This window comes from Heptranchias perlo, chromosome 1 (genome assembly GCF_035084215.1).
Source record: "Heptranchias perlo isolate sHepPer1 chromosome 1, sHepPer1.hap1, whole genome shotgun sequence".
NCBI classification, from domain to species: domain Eukaryota; kingdom Metazoa; phylum Chordata; class Chondrichthyes; order Hexanchiformes; family Hexanchidae; genus Heptranchias; species Heptranchias perlo.
In genome coordinates this window covers 90,698,990-90,714,477 of record NC_090325.1, presented here as the reverse complement: position 1 = coordinate 90,714,477, position 15,488 = coordinate 90,698,990, and the positions used below count along the sequence as shown (strand labels likewise).

The 15,488-nt window shown below is 44.1% G+C and overlaps 1 protein-coding gene across 4 annotated transcripts in view; it reads left to right on the top strand.

The window, feature by feature from the left end:
* Nucleotides 1-15,488, top strand: part of slc30a9 (solute carrier family 30 member 9) — a 152,149-nt gene that overhangs the window by 99,436 nt on the left and 37,225 nt on the right. For 3 of the 4 annotated variants that reach the window (XR_010963560.1, XM_067988352.1, XM_067988360.1), the window contains exons 11-13: nt 5,539-5,594; nt 5,932-6,067; nt 12,187-12,226. Coding sequence is in view for 3 of the 4 variants with exons in the window: in XM_067988352.1 (XP_067844453.1) it covers nt 5,539-5,594; nt 5,932-6,067; nt 12,187-12,226 (232 nt within the window). In the remaining variant the exon portion in view is untranslated. The remainder of the gene's footprint in view (nt 1-5,538; nt 5,595-5,931; nt 6,068-12,186; nt 12,227-15,488) is intronic. The other variant, XM_067988368.1, reaches the window with a different exon arrangement.

The following is a 15,488-nucleotide window of genomic DNA, read 5'->3' as shown; positions in this document are numbered from 1 at the left end:
GGAGTACAAGGAGTCTGAGGTAGGGATGGCAAAGTCAACATGGATTTATGAAAGGGAAATCATGTTTGACAAACCTATTGGAGTTGTTTGAGGATGTAACTAGTAGAATAGATAATGGAGAACCAGTGGATGTGGTGTATTTGGATTTTCAGAAGGCTTTCGATAAGGTCCCACACAGGAGATTGGTGAACAAAGTTCGAGCACATGGAAATGGGGGTAATATACTGGCATGAATTGAGAATTGGTTAACAGACAGAAACAGAGTAGGAATAAACAGGTCTTTTTCAGGTTGGTAGACTGTGATTGGTGGGGTCCTGCAGAGATCAGTGCTTGGGCCCCAGCTATTCACAATCTATATCAATGATTTGGATGAGGGGACCAAATGTATTATTTCCAAGTTTGCTGATGACACAAAACTAGGTGAGAAGGTGAGTTGTGAGGAGGATGCAAAGAGGCTTCAAGGGGATATAGACAGGCTAAGTGAGTGGGCAGGAACACGGCAGATGGAATATAATGTGGAAAAATGTGACGTTATCCACTTTGGTAGGAAAAACAGAAATGCAGAGTATTTTTTAAGTGGTGAGAGACTGGCAAATGTTGATATACAAAGGGACCTGGGTGTCCTTGTACATGAGTCACTGAAAGCTAACATGCAGGTGCAGCAAGCAATTAGGAAGGCAAATGGTATGTTGGCCTTTATTACAAGAGGATTTGAGTACAGGAGTAAAAATGTCTTACTGCAGTTATACAGGGCCTTGGTGAGACCGCACCTGGAGTATTGTGTGCAGTTTTGGTCTCCTTACCTAAGAAAGGATATACTTGCCATAGAGGTAGTGCAACGAAGGTTTACCAGACTGATTCCTGGGATGGTAGGATTGTCATATGAGGTGAGATTGAGTAGACTAGGCCTGTATTCTCTAGAGTTTAAAAGAATGAGAGGTGATCGCATTGAAACATACAAAATTCTTACAGGGCTCGACAGGGTAGATGCAGGGAGGATGTTTCCCCTGGTTGGGGTGTCTAGAACCAGGGGTCACAGTCTCAGAATAAGGGGTAGGCCATTTAGGACTGAGATGAGGAGAAATTTCTTCACTCACAGGGCTATGAATCTTTGGAATTATCTACCCTAAAGGACTGTGGATGCTCAGTCGTTGAGTATATTCATGATGTGGAGTATATTCAAGACTGAGATCGATAGATTTTTGGACTCTAAGGGAATCAAGTGATTTGGGGATCGAGTGGGAAAGTGGAGTTGAGGGTGAAGATCAGCTATGAGCCTATTGAATGCTGGAGCAGGCTCCAGGGGCCATATGCCCCCCCCCCCCCCCCCCAACCATGTGCAGCCACGTCTCCCATGGTGCTATGGATTTGCTCCTGACTTCTCTCCCGCAAGATGTCAACACCCTCACTGGTATTCAACACTGCCACACTCCCAAAGGACTCCTGCACTGCCTGCCTGTTCCTCCTAGTCTGTCTGGTGGTCACCCACTCCCACTTTGCCTGAACTCTCTGTAGCTGCTGGGTGATCACCTCCTGAAACGTGCTATCCACAAAACTCGCAGCTTCGCATATACATTGTACTGACGCCAGCCACTCCTGAAGCTCAGAAACCTCGAGCTCGAGCAGTTGGTGGCACTTCCTACATGTGGTTCTCCAGGACACACAAAGTGTTCTGGAGTTCCCACATGGCACAGGATGTGCATGTGACTGGCCCCAGCTGTCCTGCCATGTTAGCTAACAGTTATTTAAACTTTGTTTAGCTTTAAGATACTTTACCGTTTATCTGTCACTAAAACACTAACTAACCACTAAAAGAAACACTAACCAATGAACTAAATACTTACCGACTTACTCCCGCCGCTCCTCCTTGCCTTGTTTTGATGCCTCGTGCGGCTCCCTTTATGCTCCGCTGAGTCCATAGCGCTTTGATTTAAATCACTTAGCACCAAATTCCCAGTTGAATGTCCTCGCTGTGTTAGTGCTTCACTCCATTAGAAGCTCAATCTCTGTCTTTCCCAATCCCTGAAGTCAAGCTCTCTGTTAATAATTGGGACATCTCATTTTGTTCTTGTGATGCATTCCATCCTTATCCTGCATGAATCCAATGCCTAGTAATGAAACTACATGGCCTGATGCCAGTGACTTTTTGCATACTGCTACTTGAAAAGGGCATCTTTTAGCCCCATTGTTTTTTTTTTCTAACAAAAGGGGAATTACATTTTATTTGTTGCATAGGTTATCTTTGGTTTTCTAAATAGGTTTTACCTATGGTATGTTTATGCTAAAGTTTGATCTTTGACCAGGTAGGTAGTGGTGAAATGTTAGAAGTGCTCCTTATTCAATTGCACATGGGATATGGATTAATATCTTTTAGATATTTGTGTGTAAAAATGAGTAGAACTGATTTACTGGAGGTGTTGTTTGATAGTGGCCCAGAATTTGCTGTAGCCGGTCAACAAACGGTGCCTGCCGTTAATTAGACTTCCTGTTGCCTGTTGAATTTCCATGATATTTTGCACTGCAAGTTGTTGGAAGCGTGAGGTGGAAACGGCACGGTGCCCTCTACTGGGCATCTGGGATCTGAGTGAACAAGGCAAGCAACTGTGTACTTCCTTAACCAATCAGACTAAAGGATTGTTAAATGAACAGCGCACGGTCTGAACGAGGAAGTGTAAATTAGAATAGTGAATTTAATGTCAAATCAGGTACAGAAAGCGAAAGAAAGATTGGATTAAGTATCATAGAAATTTATGGCACAGAAGGAGGCCATTCAGCCCATCGTGTCTGTGCCGGCCAAAAAAGAGCTATCCAGCCTTATCCCACTTTCCAGCACTTGGTCTGTAGCCTTGTAGGTTATGGCACTTCAAGTGCATATACAAGTACTTTTTAAATGTGATGAGGGTTTCTGCCTCTACCACCCTACCGGTGAGTTCAAGACCCACACCATCTTCCAGGTGAAAAAAATTCTCCTCAGCTTCCCTCTAATCCTTCTACCAATTACTTTAAATTTATGCTCCCTGGTTATTGACCTCTCTGCTAAGGGAAATAGGTCCTTCCTATCCACTCTATCTTGACTCCTCATAATTTTATACACCTCAATTAAATCTCCCCTCAGCCTCCTCTGTTCCAAAGAAAACAACCCCAGCCTATCCAATCTTTCCTCATAGCTAAACTTCTCCAGGCAACATCCTCGTAAAGCTCCTCTGTACCCTCTCTAGTGCAATCACATCTTTCCTGTAATGTGATGACCAGAACTGTGTGCAGTACTCTAGCTAGTATTTTATACAGTTCTAGCACAAACTCCTTGCTGTTATATTCCATGCCTTGGCTAATAAAGGAAGGTATCCCGTATGCCTTCTTTAACCACCTTCTCTAACTGCCTTGCTACCTTCAGGGATCTGTGAACATGAACTCCAAGGTCCCTCTGTTCCTCTACACTTCTCAGTATCCTCCCATTTATTGTCTATTCCCTTACCTTGTTTGCCCTCTCCAAATGCATTACCACACGCTTCTCCAAATTGAATTCCATTTGCCATTTTTCTGCCCACCTGACCAGTCTATTGATATCTTCCTACAGTCTACAGCATTCTTCCTCAATATCAACCACACAGCCAATTTATGTATTGTCTGCCACTTTTTAATTATGTCCCCTACATTTAAGTCTAAATAATTGATATATACCACGAAAAGCAAGGAACTTAGTACTGAGCCCTGCAGAACTCCATTGGAAACAGCCTTCTAGTCACAAAAACACCCGTCGACCCATTACCCTTTGCTTCCTGCCACTGAGCCAATTTTGGATCCAACTTGCCACTTTCCCTTGGATCCCATGGGCTTTTACTTTTCTGACCAGTCTGCCATGTGGGACCCTGTCAAAAGCCTTGCTAAAATCCATGTAGACTACATCAAATACACTACCATCATCGACCCTCCTTGTTACCTCCTCAAAAAAAATTCAATCAAGTTAGTCAGACACGACCTTCCCTTAACAAATCCATGCTGACTGTCCTTGATTAATCCGCGCCTTTCTAAATGACGATTTATACCATCCCTCAGAATTTATTCCAATAATTTGCCCACCACTGAGGTTAGGCTGACTGGCCTGTAATTACTTGGTCTATCCCGTTCTCCCTTTTTAAACAACGTTAGCAGTCCTACACTCCTCCAGCACCATACCTGTAGCCAGAGAGGATTGGGAAATGATGGCCAGAGCCTCTGCTATTTCCTCCCTTGCTTCTTTTAACAGTCTGGGATACATTTCATCCGGGCCTGATGATTTATCTACTTTCAAAGATGCTAAACCCCTTAATAATTCCTCTCTCACTATGTTTATCCCATCCAATATTTCACACTCCTCCTTAACTACAATATCTGCATCGTCCCCCTCTTTTGTGAAGACAGACGCAAGTTATTCATTGCGAACCATACCCACGTCTTCCATCTCCACACATAGGTTACCTTTTTGGTCTGTAATAGGCCCAACCCTTTCCTTAGTTATCCTCTTGCTCTTTATGTATTTATAAAACATCTTTGGGTTTTCCTAGAATTTACTTGCCAATATTCTTTTAGGTCCTCTCTTTGCTTTCCTAATTTTCTTTTCAATTTCACCTCTGCACTTGCTATACTCTTCAGTTGGCTTTCTGTAGTATTGTGCCTGACATTAGCTTCCCTTTTTTGCCTTATCTTGCCCTGTATGCTCCTTGACATCTAGGGGGCTCAAGATTTGGGAGTCCCATCCTTTTTCTTTGTGGGAATATATTTGCTCTGAACCCTCACTATCTCCTCCTTGAATGCCTCCCATTGCTCTGACACTGATTTACCTTCAAGCAGCTATTTCCAGTCCACTTTTGCTACATCGCATCTCAGCTTAGTAAAATTGGCCTTTCCTCAATTGAGAACTTTTACTCCTGATCTATCTTTGACCTTTTCCATAACTATGCTAAATCTAACTGAATTATGATCACTACCACTAAAAGCTCTGCCACTGATATCCCTTCCACCTTCCCAGCTTCATTCCCTAAAACTAAGTCCAGAACTGCCCCCTCTCTTAAATTTTTTTTAAAAAAAATCTCCAACAACAATTAAAACCTGAAGGAATGAGATTGTACACTTGTAATAGTTAATTTTCAGTGTCAGAGAAGTTGTTTGGCAGTAATTAACACTTATCACGCAGTTAAAAAGGGTACTTAGACTGAAATTGACGCCCTAACTTTCTGTGGCGAGCTTAGTTCATATCAATTACTCAAGCACAGGAACTTCACCGTTCAACGCATTTGAATGGTGAGTCAGACAGCGAGATGCCATTTTCACGAAGCTAATGGCGGAGCAGTGCATCTTGGACAGCAACTTTCGGATTTTCACGTTTAACTGCACATCTGTCCTCACCTGAAGTTGTTGTGCAATTTGTGCATAAATAATAGTGAGTGCCGTTAACTTCACTGTTATTTTGACAAGAAGTTCTGGGCCATTATGTTCTTTTGATGATTATTTCTAATAATATTCTACCCTAAAATTGACACTAAGATGTCTTTTCTACAGGCTTTATTAGCAGTGGGTATCAGTCAGTCTTCAAGGACCCCAAGCCCTGACTATCCGTAAGGAAAACTTAATTTTATTTTTTTAATAGTGAACTAGAATACAAACAATTGCGGTATATTTTGGTCTTTTCTGAGGTGTTCTTAATGGGGTGAAAATAGGGGAAATACCCATGATTGATCACTACCAGCCTATGCAGTGAAGCTTGTAGTTTATGCACTACAGATATAAAAGTAAAAGTTTTTAATAATTGCCACTATTTGAAATGTTGGTGATGGTCATGGATTAATTTTAATTTTAGATTCAAAATAAACTCTTAATTCCCCTATCCACAAAACTGATGGAGTTCGTATGATTGTCTTTGTATTTAGTTTTCTGATTTTTTTTTAAATTAAGGTATGGATTTACAAATATGCGCTACATTGCATCCCTCATTAGTGGAGTTGGAATTTTTATGATGGGTGCAGGGCTCTCCTGGTACCATGGAATTATTGGACTTTTACATCCTCATCATATAGAATCCCTAACATGGGTAAGTTCTATATTTAGCAAATGCTTCAGAAATCAATTGTGGAACAGATTCTGAGAAAACTACAAATGCACCATCTTTTGCAAGAGTCAATAATTATATACCTGATCCAAGCCTAGATTTTAGAACACCAAACCTTTCTTTATGTATAATCCAATCATTTCCTAATCCAAGTATAGTAATCTGAACCAGGACCCATTTGGTTGACTAGAATTTCAATTGTGCCAGAGTAAGAAGTCTGCTAATCTGCCTGTGTCACAATGCTTCCAAATATTTTCCCTGTCAGATTCTCCACTCACTAGCACTCCACTTTTAATTGGGAACAAGCTTTAAAGTGCTAATAAAAACAGAAAATGCTGGAAATACTCAGCAAGTCATTTACTCAGGAAACCATTTCCAATTTCCAGTATCTGCAGTATTTTGCTTTTAAAGTGCTAATGTTCTGCCTTTCTGAGCCTGCCTGATGATGAAGGAAGTTATCAGTTATTACAGTAACCAGTTGATCTTGGTCAACGTATACTTTGCTACACTCTGACAGTGTCGAAAATTAGAGTCTGAATCAAAATGCCGGTGAGCAGAGCTGATCATCTAAATTGTAATCTCCAAAGTTCACTTGAAGATGTGGAGATGCCGGTGATGGACTGGGGTTAACAATTGTAAACAATTTTACAACACCAAGTTATAGTCCAACGATTTTATTTTTAATCCCACAAGCTTTCGGGGGCTTTCCCCTTCCTCAGGCGGTGTGGAAAAGACAATTTCGAATCCTTTGCATTTTAAGATCACAGAACAAAGCCTGGTGATTACTGCCCGTTGCCAAGGCAATCACAGTGAGCAGACAGAAAGGTGTCATCTAAAAGGCCACTGAATATACAACCCCCCCAAAAAAAAGAGAGAGAGAGAGTTAAGGAAGACAGTCAATGACCCGTTATATTAAAAACAGATAACATTTGTTCGCTGGTGGGGTTACGTGTAGTGTGACATGAACCCAAGATCCCAGTTGAGGCCGTCCTCATGGGTGCGGAACTTGGCTATTAATTTCTGCTCGACGATTTTGCGTTGTCGTGTGTCTCGAAGGCCGCCTTGGAGTACGCTTACCCGAAGGTCGGTGGCTGAATGTCCATGACTGCTGAAGTGTTCCCCGACAGGGAGAGAACCCTCCTGTTTGGCGATTGTTGCGCGGTGTCCGTTCATCCGTTGTCGCAGCGTCTGCATGGTCTCGCCAATGTACCATGCTCTGGGGCATCCTTTCCTGCAACGTATGAGGTAGACGACGTTGGCCGAGTCACAGGAGTATGAACCGTGCACCTGGTGGGTGGTGTCCTCTCGTGTGATGGTGGTATCTGTGTCGATGATCTGGCATGTCTTGCAGAGGTTACCGTGGCAGGGTTGTGTGGTGTCGTGGATGCTGTTCTCCTGAAGGCTGGGTAATTTGCTGCGAACGATGGTTTGTTTGAGGTTGGGTGGCTGTTTAAAGGCGAGTAGTGGAGGTGTGGGGATGGCCATAGCGAGGTGTTCGTCATCATTGATAACATGTTGAAGGCTGCGGAGAACATGGCGTAGTTTCTCCGCTCCGGGGAAGTACTGGACGACGAAGGGTACTCTGTTGGTTGCGTCCCGTGTTAGTCTTCTGAGGAGGTCTACGCGATTTTTCGCTGTGGCCCGTCGGAACGGAAAGGATATCCAAGAAGATCGCGCATTTAGACACAGACATCAAGTTTTTACAGAGCTGCAAGAAAGCAGACAAGATCCCGAAAGGACTACAGATCACAAACCCACTCAAGTCCACATACAACTCGGATTACGCTGAGACTCTGCCGTCGTACCTCTCGCACACTCCGCAACCATCTCATACACCAACTCTACAGCAGACGCCACAACCTCGAAACTAAGGTAGAGTCCATACTCTCAACCTGTACTCAGGACACAGCGGACCAGCTACGAGATACCGCCAGACAGACGAGGCAACGGAACTACGCTGCCTACATGAAAACCAAGAGCAGGAAGCTTGAGAAACTCGGCATCACCACCAGCATCGACCAAGCTTCCCCTGGTACCACGGTTGCAACCACAGGGAAGTCTATCGTCAATTTGTCCGACCACACCCTTCAACCAGACGAAATCGAAGTTCTCAGCCGAGGGCTCAATTTCTGCCCCACTACCAAAATGGACCCCACTAGTCTCGCGGCAGACACAGAGGAATTCATCAGGAGAATGAGGCTCCGGGAATTCTACCACAAACCACAAAATTTCAGCAGCGAACCCAATGAGACAATCAACGATCCGGAACAGCAGACAGAGGGATCCGCGATACAGCAACCGAAGAGGAAAGAGTCTCACTGGACTCCTCCAGAGGGTCGCTGCCCTCAGCTTGACATGTATGCTCAAGCTGTCAGGAAATGCGTCTATGCCAGATTCATCAGCCGCACTCGGAAGACAGTCCAGAATGTCACCTGAGCACAACGCAACGCCATCAAAGCTCTCAAGACCAACCGCAACATCGTCATCAAACCAGCGGACAAAGGAGGAGCCATCGTCATACAGAACAGAACGGACTATTGCAAAGAAGCATACCGACAACTGGACAACCAGGAACACTACAGCCGGTTACCCGCAGACCCAACCAAAGAACACACCCATCAGCTCAACAAACCGATCAAGACCTTCGATCCAGACCTTCAAAACATCCTACGCACTCTCATCCCACGTACTCCCTGCGTGGGAGACTTCTACTGCCTCCCAAAGATACACAAAGCCAACACACCCGGACGTCCTATCGTATCAGGCAATGGAACCCTGTGTGAGAACCTCTCTGGATACATCGAGGGCATCCTGAAACCCATCGTGCAGGGAACCCCCAGCTTCTGTCGCGACACTACAGACTTCCTACAAAAACTCAGTACCCACGGACCTGTTGAACCAGGAACACTTCTCACCACGATGGACGTCTCGGCACTCTACACCAGTATCCCCCACGATGACGGCATCGCTGCGACAGCATCAATACTCAACACCAACAACAGCCAATCTCCAGACGCCATCCTACAACTCATCCGCTTCATCCTGGATCACAATGTCTTCACGTTCAATAACCAGTTCTTTACCCAAACACACGGAACAGCCATGGGGACCAAATTCGCACCCCAATACGCCAACATTTTCATGCACAAGTTCGAGCAGGACTTCTTCACTGCACAGGACCTCCAACCAACACTATACACCAGATACATCGACGACATTTTCTTTCTATGGACCCACGGTGAGGAATCACTAAAGAGACTACACGATAACATCAACAAGTTTCATCCCACCATCAAGCTCACCATGGACTACTCCTCAGAATCAGTTTCTTTCTTGGACACACGAATCTCCATCAAAGACGGGCACCTCAGCACCTCACTCTACCGCAAGCCCACGGACAATCTCACAATGCTCCACTTTTCCAGCTTCCACCCTAACCATGTCAAAGAGGCCATCCCCGATGGACAGGCCCTGCGAATACACAGGGTCTGCTCAGACGAGGAGGAACGCGATGGACACCTACAGACGCTGAAAGACGCCCTAGTAAGAACGGGATATGATGCTCGACTCATCGATCGACAGTTCTGACGGGCCACAGCGAAAAATCGTGTAGACCTCCTCAGAAGACTAACACGGGACGCAACCAACAGAGTACCCTTCGTCGTCCAGTACTTCCCCGGAGCGGAGAAACTACGCCATGTTCTCCGCAGCCTTCAACATGTCATCAATGATGACGAACACCTCGCTATGGCCATCCCCACACCTCCACTACTCGCCTTTAAACAGCCACCCAACCTCAAACAAACCATCGTTCGCAGCAAATTACCCAGCCTTCAGGAGAACAGCATCCACGACACCACACAACCCTGCCACGGTAACCTCTGCAAGACATGCCAGATCATCGACACAGATACCACCATCGCACGAGAGGACACCACCCACCAGGTGCACGGTTCATACTCCTGTGACTCGGCCAACGTCGTCTACCTCATACGTTGCAGGAAAGGATGCCCCAGAGCATGGTACATTGGCGAGACCATGCAGACGCTGCGACAACGGATGAACGGACACCGCGCAACAATCGCCAAACAGGAGGGTTCTCTCCCTGTCGGGGAACACTTCAGCAGTCATGGACATTCAGCCACCGACCTTCGGGTAAGCGTACTCCAAGGCGGCCTTCGATACACACGACAACGCAAAATCGTCGAGCAGAAATTAATAGCCAAGTTCCGCACCCATGAGGACGGCCTCAACTGGGATCTTGGGTTCATGTCACACTACACGTAACCCCACCAGCGAACAAATGTTATCTGTTTTTAATATAACGGGTCATTGACTGTCTTCCTTAACTCTCTCTCTTTTTTTTGGGGGGGTTGTATATTCAGTGGCCTTTTAGATGACACCTTTCTGTCTGCTCACTGTGATTGCCTTGGCAACGGGCAGTAATCACCAGGCTTTGTTCTGTGATCTTAAAATGCAAAGGATTCGAAATTGTCTTTTCCACACCGCCTGAGGAAGGGGAAAGCCCCCGAAAGCTTGTGGGATTAAAAATAAAATCGTTGGACTATAACTTGGTGTTGTAAAATTGTTTACACTTGAAGATAGACATCTGTCCATTTGTGAAATGTGTTTCAAAGAGAAGGAAGGTTAGAGAGGATTGCTACTTTCCATTTAGAGTATATTCTAATGTTCTATTAAGTGTATTTATAACTATATAAAATACCTTGTACTAAATATATGATTTTTTACCTTCATGAAGGCTGCCATTTTACACTTCTATGATGTAAGTTACAGGGTGGCTTGTGTGCTTAGCAGAACAGCTCCATTGACTTCAAAGAAGCTGGTGCTTTGTTCCAGGTTGGGGGCTGATTTAGAGATCCTTGATACCAGAAAAAATTACTGCTGGTTGTGTGCTGCTGCATTCTCAGCTGACAGAGAGCTTTCCAGGTGATACATGACTCCTGCAATCGTGAGATTGTATACGGATACCGCGAACTGATTTTGGTGTTCGGCAAACACAAAGCTGACAGTTGGCTATTGATTTTAGCTTTCCCCCCTCTCTTTATGTCCTTTTCCTATCCATCCAATACGTCTTCCTTACTAAGCATCGTTCTACTTGAAGTAACGGGGTGGAGGCAAACAGCTCGGAGACCTCTGCCAGTGTTGTGCTCCAACGGTTATGCAATAGTGACCCAAGTTGATTTGTCACCAAATCAGTTTTTCCCCTCTTCTTCGGTGTGGGCAAGTACAAAATGCCTTGCATTTTTCCTGATAGCCCGCCTTTGATTAGTAACTTGTATGAGAAATCATAGTGATTGTTTGGGAATGCATATTTTTCTTTTAAATTTATAAGTTATTCCCCAAGATAATAGGGTTCAAAGGCATTTATTGACTTCCATAGGAATTAACCAACAATGATAAATACTGTTACCAACATTTACACACATACAATGATAACTATTACGAATAATAATTACACATATACTTCAGACACTCACAGTACAAGACCGGAGAAATTACCATGTGACATGTCGGCTGGCAAAGCCTTTTCAAATTCTGACATATCTATTCTAACACTCCTCTTTTTGTACCTTTCTTTCACTCTAGCTATGTGAGAATCTGCATGTTTCAAAGGATTATCTCATCCAATTAGCTGGGCTTGTTTTAACAAGAATAACTCTCATAACTTGATTCACACTCCCTCTATGGCAGATGCCTTTTCAAGGCTAGAGCTAACATAGACATTTTGTTGCCTCTGTTGAATCTCTTATCAGCAAAGACTGTCTGACTGGAATCCCTTTTACTAACTGAACATTGCTAACAGAAACTCACTTAAAAGCTAAAGTTAATTTAAAGAATTTAACCATTTTCTTACCTGATGAGTTTGCATCCTAGTATCCCGGATCAACATGTTGACTAAATCAACGTGCTACACAACTGGATTATCTTACTGACTGCTGATGTTTTAAATGTTTAAAGAGTGGTTTTGAATTGAATGTGTTGAAGGATTAATAAAATTGATGAGTTTTGGAATATGTAGACATGCTTAAATGCAGTAATATTTTTAATATTTTGTTTAATGTTCACCTTATGTTTTTCAGGCATACTTCATCCTAGCTGGTTCGTTAGTATCTGAAGGAGGTAGGGGCAATGCTATTGTTCTTTCCAATTGTTTTCATCTATGGTGACATTAACTGGTGTAGGGATACAGATTTTCTAGTGATTCGTGAACCTAGACAGTAGTCAGTCAAAGAAAGTCACACGTACGCAGTAGTATTGTTAATTAAAGTGATTATTTAATTACCAAACAATTCACACAACCATCAAGCAATATATACAACCTTAAAACCAAGGATTTCAGCGTCAAGACAGAAGAGTGATTAGCTCTTTCGTAGCTCTTGAAGTTTCTTCTTGTTAGACGTCCTTCCTCTAGGCGAAGCTTCTTAAGGCTCCTCCGACTGCAGTGCTGGTCTTGCCTTGATGTCATCTTTTTATATGGTTTTTGCCAGTTGGGTTGTGTGTAAAAGTTAAGAGAAGCCCCATTTTAACCACTCACCCACTGTTGTATTAGTGATGGGCGGTTGGCTGGGCCACACAGAACTGTGTGAACCCAGGTGCAGCCTTTCCAACTTCTGTAGCCTTTTGTCCGTGTGAAACCAGATGCTGTAGTTCTAGTTGTCTTAAGGATTTCTAACTGTCTCATAACTGTTTTTCCAAGTCAGCTGTTTTGAGAACCAACAGCCTGTTCGCAACTTCTGCACATTGTTACTTTCGTTCTTATCAGTTGTTGAAAATCGAAGCTTCTCAAAGCTTCTGCACATTGCTGCCTTTTGCAGTTTTAAACTTATGGGACTAAATTGGGCCGCGTAGCGCTCATTGTGTGGGCGCTACTTGGACTCGAGCACCGAACATGGCATCCAAGATGCGCATGAACATTTCCGGCGTGATGTGCGCAGGGCACCATATTGGTAAAGTGTAGGGGGTGGTGGTGTGTGTCAGCTTCACCTCTGACTTCTGAGCGGTCCGAATCGCTCCCACTCCCTGGGTTCTAGACCTTGGACTTATTTGGGGGTTGTGACAAAGTGCAGCAGACAACTGATTTTGGTGCAAGAAACTTTGATCTTTATTCAAGAGAGGAAATACAACACAACAATCTTAACACTCTAATAAAATGGGGAACACTTCAGTACACGCGAGGGAAATTACAGTAGAAAGATACCTCACCCCTCCCAAATCCCACTGTACTAGTTAGGTTGGACTCTAAAGGACCAGGAATAATGCTCACCAAACGAAACCTTGACAGTAATTCACCCAGAGGTAAGTCAGAAATAGATTGTAGAGTGGAAACTTTGCAGATCTTCGGTTTTCTCCCGAGTTGGGTTTTCTTTGATCGCGGTGGCTCAATATTACCCGGTTGGTTGGTGGTAATATTCGGTTGGTTGTTTCGTAAGGCCCTTGTTGCCGCGAGGTGTCTGATGGTCACTGGGACTGTTGCTCTGGTTTCTTCTTGTGTGTCGGCCTGCTTCTAGAGCTGTTGACCTTCCCTGTCGAACTGCTTTCCTTGTTGTCTGCTGGAAACTGCTCTTCTTTCCAGACACAGGCAGAACCAAGACAAGCAGCCCACCAGAGCCAGCAAGCCAGAGAGAGAGAGAGAGAGAGAGAGGTTTCGCCTTGTGGATGTCTCTCTTACAATGGTCTGTTAAAAACAGTTCTTACAAAGTTCTTTGATGGCCTTTTGATGGTCCCAATCATATTGCAAATTGCTTCTCCCAATGTGTCATTGTTTTAATTCTGATTTAGAGCTTGTCACATAAGGCTTCCTTTTGTATCCAACGTCCTAGGTGTTGTTGGTTTTGCTTTAAAACAAAAGCATGGCCCCACCATGTCTGGAAAAGTTACCTCTTTCAATGGGAGTGATTGTCGACCCCCTGCTGTCCGTTTTGCATTAAAACAGAGACATGTCTGAAGCAGTAATTCTCCCACCTTCCACGTGTGGATTGTGGATTCGTCTGGTGACCGCTCACCTATCCTTCCATCTTAGGATTTTAGTCAGGGTCCAAAGTTTTTCCATACTCAGGGAAAAGGTGAATTTCTTTAGGGCTTTTCTCTGAGTTTTTGGGGGATCTGTGAATTTTGAGAATCTTACAAAAGGTATTTGCGCACGCGCACTTAACGAATGCTGGCAGTATGTAAAGTAGGGAGATTATGCGGTAGATCAGTGTGCAAAACTGATTTAAAGGGACAAATGCGATTTTGGAACTCCACGCTCCAGCCAACGCACTGTCTTAACCTCGCACAGCTGAACAGGTCATAAACAGCATGGATGACCCCTCCCCCACCAGTGCTATTTAAAGGGATCATGCAGGAGTTACAGGTTGGATGCTGGATTATTGCTTCTGGCTGCTGATGCATTTCTACCTGTTCTTAGAGGTCTCCTATACTTGAATACTAGGACGAGGGGATATAGCCTAAAAATTAGATCCAGAACTTTCAGGAATGAAGTTAGAAAACGCTTCTACATGCAAAGGATGGTAGAAGTTTAGAACTCTCTTCAGCAAATGGCAGTTGATGCTAGCTCAGTTGTTAATTTTAAATTTGAGATTGATAAATTTTTGTTAACCAAAGGTATTAAGGGATATGGGGCTAAGCGGGTATTTGGAGTTAGGTCACAGATCAGCCATGATTTCATTGAATGGCAGAATAGGCTTGAGAGGCTAAATGGCCTACTCCTGTTCCTATGCTCCTATAATAAAGTTTCAGTATCTACAGGCAATAGGCTGGCTAGCTGACAGGCAACAGCAAGGGAACTGGCAGAGGGGTGGGACAGGAATGCTGCCATCCTGAGAGAGATGATGTGGAGATGCCGGTGATGGACTGGGGTTGACAATTGTAAACAATTTTACAACACCAAGTTATAGTCCAGCAATTTTATTTTAAATTCACAAGCTTTCGGAGGCTACCTCCTTCCTCAGGTGAACGATGTGGAAGGAGGTAGCCTCCGAAAGCTTGTGAATTTAAAATAAAATTGCTGGACTATAACTTGGTGTTGTAAAATTGTTTACAATCCTGAGAGAGGACAGCAGGTTCATGTTTCATGGAGCCACTGTTATGTGCCACCTCCTCCTGCAAGAAAGCGTTGCGTGTGTCTGAGTGTCCTGCAGATGTTTGGGTAATGTGGCTGTCATGGTTGAATAGCTGCCAGCGTGTGTGACCTGTGAGTTGTCGGTGTGCGGCTTGCAACAGTGCTAATCAATGAGGGTGAGATGAAGCATCTGATTGAAAGAGTACTGATTGGCTGCCCGCAGCAATTATGTAGAACAGCAGGCAGCACAAATGTTACGTGCCGCCTGCATCTCAATGACCAGGCACGGGTTAATTGCGCACTGTGATCCCAGCGCCCATT